The sequence below is a fragment of the Dasypus novemcinctus genome, chromosome 19 (assembly GCF_030445035.2).
Source record: "Dasypus novemcinctus isolate mDasNov1 chromosome 19, mDasNov1.1.hap2, whole genome shotgun sequence".
NCBI classification, from domain to species: domain Eukaryota; kingdom Metazoa; phylum Chordata; class Mammalia; order Cingulata; family Dasypodidae; genus Dasypus; species Dasypus novemcinctus.
The window spans coordinates 21,131,786-21,142,422 of NC_080691.1; the positions used below are offsets into that span (position 1 = coordinate 21,131,786).

Here is a 10,637-nt window from a genome sequence, read left to right on the forward strand (position 1 = left end):
AGGCAGCATCACTTCCAGGTTCTAGGCTAGGGATGGGAAGGGGGGGGACAGTCATGATTTAGATGTGGGATCTGGAATTTGCTGGTTGTTTTGTTGGTCCTCATCCAGGACCACCTTTCCTATCCTTCCCCTACTCTTGCATATCTTGTTCCCAGCTGGAACATCAGCCCTTGGAACTAGTGAGGGTCTGGCCAACTCCCCATTCAAGACTGTCACAGGGATATGGCAGAACAGGGAACCACCCAGGGCCTTGGAAGACTCTGAAAGGGCCATCTCTGGCTCCTGGCCCTCTGTTCCTGATCTTTCAAGCTTGAGGTGTCTGCCTAGTTATGTTATTTTGTTTTAATATAAGTTGTAAAGTAGGTCATGGCAGAAGAAGATGGAGTGGACAGACCCAAGTCCCCACCTGAGCAGGGGCCAGTGGGCTCCCAGAGCCCATAGTTTTTTGGGTTAGAATTCTCAGACCATAAAAGGAACTTGTTTTATTAGGAAAAAAATTATGTAAGTTTCATTCCTTTATTTTCCAGTTAAAAGGAATATGTAAGTAGGTCATATTACATGTGAATTTCATGTAGGATGATAAAAGAACATGTTACAAAAGGGGACAATGGGTCTGTAAGGTTGTGAAAGCTTGTATGTGCCCAGCTTCTGGGCCTCTCAGAGGGGAAGCTTGTAATATTATAGTGGCCCCAAGCCGAGTTTACCCACCTTGGCCAGCCCCAGATCCCAGCCTGGAAACTTAATAATAGTTGCTTATCAGGCAGGCCCTTCGCTTGCAATAGCTCGCCCAATCATACCAGTCCTGCAAAGAAAGGAACTATTAAATAACTCCAAGTTACAGATGACGAAACTAAGGTATGGAGGACCCAGCCCCTTCCTACCAGGTTACACAGAGAGAGCCAGGACTGAAAAGGTAAGAGAACTACAAAGCCCAAGGTAAAGTTAGCCCTAAAAATGCAAGCCCTACCATTGGGTCACTATCAGAGTGGCTGTCTTCGAGCTTCCCAGCAGCCAGAGCAAACAAAAAAATCCAAGTTATTTCCAATTGGTGCTGCAGTGGCCGTAAGAAACCAAAACCAGCTGTTTGGCTGCCAGGGGGATGACAGCATTCGGCTACCACCACGACAAGGTTTGACTTTTCACCTACACTGAGTGTGACTCTAAGGTGGTTCTAGAGATCAGCGACCTGCAGGCCGGGCTTGACCTGCAGCGCACAGGAAAAGGGAGGGGCGACACCTGAGCCTCCTGGAGTTCCTGGAGCCACTGCCACTCCCCACCCCCACCCCCAGTCTGGGCTCCTCTGGGCTCTGGTCTAATCACAGAGCTGAGGGGAACGGCTCCCCGAGGGCATGCACTAGTCCCTCCCTCCACACTGGAGCCAGGGGCTCCCGGGGGAGTGGACTTCTAGGACCTCCTTTCAGGACAGGCTCAAGGACATCCCTCTGGCCAGGCAGTACAGTGCTTAGACACATTGGCTCTGGCCCTTGGCAGGTTGGGTTCCAGTTCTAACTCTTCCCTTGTGTGGCTCCAGGCAAGGGAAATGGTCCACTTGGAGTACCACTCACTCAGGGCTGCCCTGAGGAGTAAGTGGGAGGAAGCCCTGTAATGTGCTCAGCTAGCAGACAAATGAAGCTAGGGCAACTTTTACCATTATCTGTGCCCCCAGGTCTCGTTGTGGTGAGGAGGGCTGGGGAAATCCTCTTTCCCCATTGCCTGCCCGGTCAGCAGTTTGTCAGCTGCGCCTCTTCTGTATGGAGTGGGTGGGGCTGGGAGCTGACAAGGAGAACCCCACAGGCAGGAGTGAAACCAGTGGCTTTGCTGGTTAATCTCTGCACTAACACTGGGGCCAGGGCTGAGGGGAACTGAAAAGGAGAGGAGGCCTGTTTCCCTCCTGGCCTGGCTGGCTTCCTCGCAGTGATCCTGAGAGCCTGGAGATAGCAGGGAGGGTGGGAGACCAGGCAAGGCCCTCAGGACAAGCAGTGAGAAGGAAGTAGCCTTTTGGTACCTTACCCATTTTGAAGACAGGAAATAGAGGCTCTGAGAAGTGGTCTCTTGAGCAGAGGCTCCTCTCCCTGTGAGCCTCAGTGCTCTGCCCTGCCCTACCATGGGACCTCTAGCACGGCTGTGATGGTCACTCAAGGCTGGGAATTTACTAGTTGCATAACTTTTCCAAGCCACGTCCCCTCACATCTAGTGTGGCAATGTGTGAGCAGCACTAGGATGCAGGCAACCCCTAAAAACCACCAGCAACTAGAATTGCTGGTTACTCCCATGGACCTGTTGTGTCCAACTGATGAGAGCAGTGCTGGAGGCTCTGGGGAGAATTTAAGGGTTTCAGTCCTCTCTTGCTGGGCCTTGGGACCATCATCGAAAGCAAAGTTTAGCATGTAGTGTTGGGGACGGACTCCTGTACCACTTTTGTAAAGGTAGTGCAAGATGGGTCCTTCTGGGAAGAGGAGGTGAAGGTTGGATCCCCCAAAGCCACTGTGGTAAGAGCATTTGGGCTACTTATCACCCTTCTCCCACCCCCCGTGTGGACTTGGTAGGGGTGGTGGCATTTTCCAGGAGCACCTGGGTTATCTCCTTGTCCTTCGAAAGAGCTCTCTGGCTTAGGCCCTCTTTCTTCTTGTGGCTTCTGTTGAAAGCAGCTATTGATTAACTCATGACCTTGACCTTGAAATAACATTCCTACTGGCTTATCACAGGAGGAAGTGGAGACAGATGGGAACAGTGGAGGGGTGGCCGTTTCTTACCCCCTGTGAAGCCTGGGTGCTTTGGATGTCTTGGGAGAGTCCTGGCCCATGGCCTGATGTTTTGTTTTCTGAGTTTCCAGCTGGCTGTGACTTAAGCCAGTCATGCCGGGCTTTGGGTATATTTGTGAAAGGTCCCACACACTTATGAAGAAGAAATTAGGGTAGGTGTGGGGATTTGAGTTTCTAGGCTGGACTTTGAATAGGGATTCAAAAGCTGTTTCTGCCCCTTCCTCAGTCAAATGACTTTACCTCCAAGTTTTGAGTTTCTTCTAAGATGTGGTGATAGTACCTACTTCCTAGGGTTGCTATTAGGCCACTTACTTCCTAGGGTTGCTATTAGGAGACTTGCACTAGTGGGGAGCTGAGAACAAAGGCCTCAAATGAGGGTTGGGTATCCTCATGTCCCTTCTCTGAACCTGGTGTGCCGAGGAAGTCAACAGCCTGAGCAGCTCTTTTCTCCACTGGGGGGAAGAGAAATGCACATCCTTGTACACACACGCCAAGCTGGAATACCTGCAGGGACAGGCAAAGGGGTTGGGAGAGTTGGCCCTCAGCCAGCATAGGTTTCTAAGGATCATAATGCATGTGTGCGACTGGCATAGAAGAAGCTAAAGGCCAAGGGCTCTCTGGAGGCTCCTGTAAGCCAGGGCTAGCCTTGGGGAAAGGAGCCACCAGGGACAAGCCTTGAGTGCCCCCTCTTGGTCTCATAGAGTTCAAAGCCCAAGCTACAAACAGCCTGCTCCAGCATCCAAGAGGTCCGACAATGTACACGCCTTGAGATGCCCGACAACTTCTACACCTTTGTGTTGAAGGTGAGTAAACAGCTCCTACCCCCGGGGTGTGGGAAGCACACACCTCAGACCCACAAGGTTGTACCCTTCCTCCCTGCCAGGTGAAGGACCGGACAGACATCATCTTTGAGGTGGGAGACGAGCAGCAGCTGAATTCATGGATGGCTGAGCTCCGGGAGTGTATAGGCCGAGGGTAAGACCCCAGGCCTTAGTTGCTGTCGTCTGTCTGCGGCTGTCCCCCCACCCCTATCCCAGCAGAGCTTTTACTGCTATCCCTGACCTGCCCAGAGCCTTAACCCCAGCCTCTTCTGCAGCAGGCTGGAGAGTACAGACCCAGAGATGCACATCTCCTCAACCCTAGAGCCTGGCATGTCCAGCTCCCCAAGAGGAAGCACAGATTCCCTTAACCAAGGTGAGTGGAGTCAGGTCTCGTCCCCTGGGTCTGTGGGAACCCAGCCTCAGCCCAGGGCACAGATGGCTATCACCTACCTTCTCTACCAGGTGCTTCTCCTGGGGGGTTGCTGGACCCAGCCTGTCAGAAAACTGAGCACTTCCTGTCCTGCTATCCCTGGTTCCATGGCCCCATCTCTCGAGTGAAGGCAGCTCAGTTGGTTCAGCTGCAGGGCCCTGATGCTCATGGAGTGTTCCTGGTACGGCAAAGTGAGACACGGCGTGGGGAGTATGTGCTCACATTCAACTTCCAGGGCATAGCCAAGGTAAGGGACAAGGCAGATGGGCTGCCCCTTAACAGGTTTTCCAAGGCTGCTGGGCAACAGTCCCTGAGCCGAACATCTCTCTCCTGCAGCACCTGCGCCTGTCCCTGACTGAGCGGGGCCAGTGCCGAGTGCAGCACCTGCACTTCCCCTCAGTGCTGGACATGCTGCACCACTTTCAGCGTTCGCCCATCCCGCTTGAGTGCGGCGCTGCCTGCGATGTCCGGCTCTCCAGCTATGTGGTAGTCATCTCCCAGCCGGCAGGTGTGTCCCAGCCAGCAGGTGTGACCCTAATGCCCATCAATAAAGAGGGTGGGTGGCATAGAGCAGCAGGGCATTAGATAAGAGCTTCCTGCAGGCCCAGGAATTTTATGTCATGTCAAAGCACTTAACCCCTATCTGATTAAGACTCACCGTGTGATCTCTCTCTTGGTCACTTGTTCCCAGGTTCCTGCAACACTGTCCTGTTCCCTTTCTCCCTCTCTCGCTGGGATTCAGAGCTGGGCCTTCCCCATCTTAATTCTTCTGGCTGTCCCCGGGGACTCGGCCTGGAGGGTGTCCCAGGCCGATCCTCATCCCCAGAGCAGATCTTCCACCTGGTGCCTTCACCTGAGGAACTGGCCAACAGCCTACGGCACCCGGAGCCAGAGCCTGTGAGTCGGACCCAGGATTCAGACTATGAACTGGACTCATCTTCCCGGAGCCGACTGCGGGCCATAGACAACCAATACACACCTCTCTGACAGGCAGCGAGGGGTCCAAGGCCTCAGCGACACACCCGAGGAACACAAGCAGAGATGGGAACTCGTGAATGTAACTATCTTTCCTTCCTTCCAGAGAGAGATTTAAGGGACACTGTTAACTGCTCCTTCCAGTTTGGATGTGACCCTTCTATTTGGCCTGTTGAAGGGCCTCCTGTAAGTTTTGCCCACCACCTGGCTTTCTTCTTATTGTTTACAGATGTAGTTCTTGTTCACGGAGGCCACTGGCTCCTACCCTGGGGTCCTCGACCAGCCCCCATTGCTCTTAGGAGAGAAGATGGGTGGGGGAAGGCCAGAGCTTTACAGTGGTAATTTGTTCTCTTTTTCACTGACATTGTCACAGCTGATGACAGATTTTCTACTGGGGGGGTGGTAGGTGGGAAGGGGAGGGCATCAGGAAGCCCAAAACACTAACAGCCCTGGATTCTCATGGTTTTCCCATTGTAGCTTAGGTCCATGTGGCAAGTCAGCCATACCCACGGCACAGACGACCACACATAATCCTGCTTCTACTCTCAGCTTTAGGACAAAGCTCTTGTCAGAGGAACAAGCTAAAGTCAAAATCAATTTTAAACATTTTACCTCAGATTAATTTTTTTAAAGGATTCAGGTTTCAAAACTAAACCTTTGCTTATTTCATTGCACTGTTTCAACTAATACTCATGTGATTTTTGTAGTCAGAGACAGCTATGCAAATCTTATTTGACTAGTTCATGGTCCAAGCCGAGATGCCTGGCTTCCTTGTCTTATTAAATCCTCAGGACAGTCACCTGCTGCTGAGTAGCCACTGTCCTTCCTAAATGCAGAGAAGTGAAGCCCGTCACCCTTTCAGGGAATTTATTTACTGAAATATGGAGGGTGGCAAGGAACAGTTCTACTCTGGTGCCTTATGAATAAAACAGATTCTGGTTTACAGCAGCTTTAGGGTGAGTTAAATTAATCGGGGGTGGGGTGGTAGAATGACAAACAGAAAGGAAGAAAGAGTCCTGGGTCCTTTCTAGTAACTACTTCACCAACAGGACTGGCTTAGAGGCCCCCAAGCTTCTAATGAATTATTACACAGGTGGATTTTGGGTTCATTCTTGAGCCAAAATGGAAGCTAGAAGGCTGGTGCCATAGCTACTGAGAAACTCCTTTAACAGCCCACAATAAATGTTCTGTTCTAGCTGGTTATTGCTCCGTTCATGGGTAAGTGTTTGATTAAGAATGTGTGTGCATATATGCACGGAGCACAAAATCTCCAACATCCAGGGAGGCCCTGAAATTCAATCTCTTATCTATACTTGCGGTTCACAAGTGATACAATTCATGGGGGTTGGGGGCTGGCTCCTCCCAGAATTTTAGTGTAGAGGCTCAGAAACAAGGGTGGCAGTGACAAAGTATAGTCAGCTGCTCAGGGTTCCAGCAGAATCATTCAGTTCAGCGGCCAAGCTCACTATAGTGGCTTCTCGGAAAGTGGGAATTTAGCACAGCTTAACATTTATAGATTCATCACTCAGAGGCTAAAATGAAACCTCAGCCTAAAACCCACAGTACTGACTGCCTTAACAAGGGTGAGGGCTTGGTCTGCTCCTTTTAGCCATTCTCTAATTTTAGAGCCAGTCTTTCTTTTGCTTTTAGAGCTTTTTGGGGACAGGTGGGGTGAAGAGCAAGCAGCCACCTTTAAAACCAACAATCCTGGGTCCTTTCACAGACTGTAAAGCAGATCCAAACCTGATCCAGACTTGCTTCTTAGAAATCTAAGAATACCTGGCTTGCCTTTATTTCCTATGTGTCGAACAGGGTACATAAGTTACAGAAAAGTAAGAACCAAAGGAGTAAGCAACTTTTAATACAGAAAGTTCATCACAGGAAGACACGGTGGCGATTTTCCTCCCCTCTGTACAGGAAAGGGGTGCTGAGTAGATAACTGAACCTAACCACTCTCTTCAGCCAGAAGTTTAAGCATTTGCAATATGACGTTTTCAAACGATGGGCACTCGTTCTTAGCAGCCTCTCAACATATATCTCTCAGGTAGTGCCGAGAGGCAAACCAGGTATGTCAAACTAGCAGCTCTGACCCATTGGAAGCGAAGTATAAGCTCAAATTCTGTGATAGAGAATTGGAAGTCACCTACCGCAAGACTGTTTCAGTCTGAAATGTTCACACCCCCTTCCCCAGATGCTCTTGTAGGTGGTGGTGTGTGAGGTAGGTACCTCCCTGCTGGCTGCAGCTAACCCACCACAGTCACAGCACATTCCATCACTTCCCTGCAGTCCTGATGTGACCGCTTCTGGGGGTGTGGGGCCAAACCAGCAATCTCCACCAAGAGCCAAGGCTCTGAGCAGTAAACACCACGAGCCCTCCAGTTATCTCTGATTACAGGAAATAAGTATAGCTTGAGAGCTCCCAGCACCATCACTTCCTTCATCTGACTTTATTGAACTTTTAAAACTAAGACACCAGCACCAAAGAATTAAGTCAACTAACCTGCCTTGAATATTAGACCAGCAATCCATATGGCTTTATCTGGTAAAAATCTTCTGCCTTTGATCATTTCTGGACCGTGTAGGAAAAAGGAATAGCAATCATTAAAATCTTGGGCCAGAGAACACTATTTTTACACAACAGTTTCTTAACTTAAATAAAGTCAAGGCCTTGAACTCTGACTGAAATTCCTTCCTGCTTATTCAGGGCTAAGTCTCATTGCAAATGTCATGTTAGCTCTAACATTCTCCCACAAGGCAGAGTAATAACTTGATAGTCTATTATCCACTGTCTCTTAACAAAGACATCTGACATCCAGTGTTTGGTTGGAATAAGTAGCACATTGTAATGACAGTGTCACACAGAAAGTGGATTCATCTTGTTATAGGCAGAAGGTATTGGCAAATTTTTATGTATTGTTTATGTACTGTACAAGTAACTTATTCTTGAATAATGCAAATTTTGCTCTAATGTACAAATTGCTATAAGTGAATTAAAAAAATTTTAGAATCTTAAATTTGTTGCTGCGATCTTTAAAGGCTCTAAAATCCTAACCCTGCTCATTTTTTGGCTTTTCCCTTTGTTGTCCTTCCACAATTTGGGGACAATAATAAATGCTCCTGGGTCTACATCATTAAGCTACTCTGCACATCTCTGCATCTTTTCAGCCTTTCTGCCTCTGGAGTGTTTTGTTGCAGTTAAAAAAAAAAAAAAAAAGTGTCTCCTGCCCCCTACTGGTAAAACAGACAGATGCCTGAAATTGGGACAACTCTGGACTACCGACACCCATTTTGGTTCAGCAGATATTAAAAAGGAAGCTTACAGAATCAGCGTCAGCCTGAGGATGTGGAATTTCAGTGCTGCCCAACTCTGGCCAGCCTTCCTCCTTCTGAAGCAGACCTCTAATCCACCAAAGAGAATATCTCAGTCTTGTCTTTTTCTAGAGATACCTTGAACCAGAACTAAAGGTGAAGAAGAAAAATCATTTGACAACTACCTTCCAGGATATTAAGAAAACACATTCAGCCCACCCTCCTGGCTTGACATTAAGTATCCTCCAACAGAAGTAGCTTACACAAACACACACTAACTGATTATCAGTTTTTAAAACTTTTTTTATTTTTTAATTTTTTTTAAAGTTTTTATTTTATATTATCTACAAAGTAAAAGTTTTTCCCTTAACTTAAAAGTTGAACCACTGTATACAGTGATCACCTCATCAAACTTGATTTATAAATAATAATCCGTCAGTTTGACGGTAAGAATTTGCTGAACCTCTGTCAAGTTTAGTAAAAGGGCGTTCCAAGTCTTGATTTTTTTTTTTTTTTAGCGGTAATAGCAGCAAGAATCATTCTTGTTACTTCTTTTGCTAGCTGATGTGTTCGTGACTTTCAAGGGTCATTAAAAAATAAATAACTTCCAGTTTCAGCAAGCAGAGCTGGGGTACTTGCGGGGCTCTGAAACAGCGTATGGAATTATGGAAATGGCCCACAAGTTCCTAAATGCCTCTACTCGGTCCAAATATCTTCACTGCAAGGTGAACTGTTAGCATTCCTATTGGATGTTACAAGAAATCAACATATATATTTCAAAAACAAAATAAATGAAATTCTAGTTTTCTGTGCTTCCAGTTGGTAGAAGCAGTAGAAGGGAGGAGGGAATTTGGCCTTTCGGTTCCTCCAGGGCAGCCTTACAACTGCTGCTGGTGGTGGGCTTGTACTGTAAAAAAGAAAAGTGAATATTTAAACAGAAAACTGGCAACACCACGTATTAGCCTACCATCTCTGCAGCATACGACTGTAAACTAGCCTTGGCTATCTGAACAAGACTCAAAATTAAATTCACTTCCCACATCCCCCTACTCCCAGCTGCACCAAAGGGGAAAGAGGTAGATGGGTAGATAGAAACAAACCAATCAGACGTAAAACCATTTCAGATAAAACTCCCAGAAGACCTGTTGCTCATGGGGGTAGAAAAAAGGCCTCAATGTCCCCCCTCCCCAAATATTAGCCAAGCACCAATATTGCTTTCAGAGTAAAAAGTTAGACTGAAATAATGCCATGGCAGCCATCGAGGATTAGAGCACAATCGCAGGGCATTCTCTCCCTGCCAGGGCATAGACTGGGGCTACTGCTATACTCAGAACCAATCCATCCACAGCACTTGCTCATCAGTAGTAGTCTCCAGAGCTACAATCAAACTCTGCCATGGTAATAACCCCCCCACATGTCAGACTGTTGGGACTCAGGAAGGAAAACACTGCCCTGTCCAGTCTATCATAACAAGGAAGGCCAACTGAGTCCTAGGCATGCATCAGCTACACAGAATGCTGCTGCTGCTTCTCATCCAGCCAAATCCTGTATACCATCAGAACACACACAGACTCGGCTCCCAGAAACCTCAGGCCCTGACACTGAGCTGATCATCACGGTCTCTACTGTGCGCACTCTTGACGGGTCTTGCTGGTTCTGAAATGCAGGGCTTGACGTGCTGGCCCTGCCTGCCATCTGACCTGTGCCAGCAGAATGCTTTGGGGTGCCCCGGCGGCCCCTGCACACACACGCCTCACCTGAAGGGTGCGTCATATAGGGGAAATGCGCTGTTGTCGAGACTGGAATGGGTTGTAGTGCACTTTGAGCGAGGGCGGCCTGGGGACCGCCGGGTGGCTGTGTCGTCATTAGCATCATTGGCGCATGGGCAGTTGGATGAGAAGGAACCATTCCTGACTGTACATGAGCCTGAAACAGAGAGCTCTTTTACGCATACAGGCAACATCTCCGGCTTATACAATATGTCAACTATGTTCCTTTCACTCGCCTGGGGCTCTCAGGAAAGGGCAATGGTGGGCCCTTTCTTTCCTCTGGGAACACTCCCTAATGGATCATCAATTGACTGACAGGCATGCTTCAACCTTTGGCAAATCCTACAAGGTTGAGGGAGCAGGCACTAAATGAGCCTGGGTAAAAGTCAGGGCTGCCATGTCCTAGTCCTCAATATTTCTGATCTCTGGATTCTACATATGGGGTGAGGTCTTCGTGAAGATTAGACCCTCGATCCAAGGGTGGCTTTACCAACTAAATATGAAGCAAGATGCAATGATGATTCAGGATCTGGCTTCCATGTGGGGCGTTAAGTTTTACAGATAATATCCC

At 48.4% G+C, this 10,637-nt stretch overlaps 2 protein-coding genes and 1 long non-coding RNA gene across 11 annotated transcripts in view; 1 reads left to right on the plus strand and 2 right to left on the minus strand.

Annotated features, from left to right (window-relative positions):
- The window catches only part of SH2B3 (SH2B adaptor protein 3), a 33,524-nt gene extending 25,522 nt beyond the window's left edge, over positions 1 to 8,002 (plus strand). Inside the window, 6 exon segments of the mRNA XM_058280972.2 lie at positions 3,464 to 3,565; positions 3,646 to 3,737; positions 3,862 to 3,956; positions 4,046 to 4,260; positions 4,350 to 4,521; positions 4,705 to 8,002. Of these exon segments, the coding sequence (XP_058136955.1) occupies positions 3,464 to 3,565; positions 3,646 to 3,737; positions 3,862 to 3,956; positions 4,046 to 4,260; positions 4,350 to 4,521; positions 4,705 to 5,000 (972 nt within the window). The 3' untranslated portion in view covers positions 5,001 to 8,002.
- LOC111761789 (uncharacterized) lies at positions 468 to 4,749 on the minus strand. The gene is made up of 3 exons (XR_002795050.3): positions 4,672 to 4,749; positions 4,034 to 4,191; positions 468 to 3,266 (listed from the first exon to the last, which is right to left on the minus strand). It is a non-coding gene; the product is annotated as an uncharacterized lncRNA (long non-coding RNA).
- A 577-nt stretch (positions 8,003 to 8,579) lies between the features above and the next one.
- The window catches only part of ATXN2 (ataxin 2), a 175,210-nt gene continuing 173,152 nt past the window's right edge, over positions 8,580 to 10,637 (minus strand). For 8 of the 9 annotated variants that reach the window (XM_058280970.2, XM_023585905.3, XM_058280969.2 and 5 more), the window contains 2 exons: positions 10,055 to 10,223; positions 8,580 to 9,204 (listed from right to left, as the gene is read on the minus strand). In XM_058280970.2, the coding sequence (XP_058136953.1) occupies positions 9,176 to 9,204; positions 10,055 to 10,223 (198 nt within the window). In that variant the 3' untranslated portion in view covers positions 8,580 to 9,175. The remainder of the gene's footprint in view (positions 9,205 to 10,054; positions 10,224 to 10,637) is intronic. The other variant, XM_058280965.2, reaches the window with a different exon arrangement.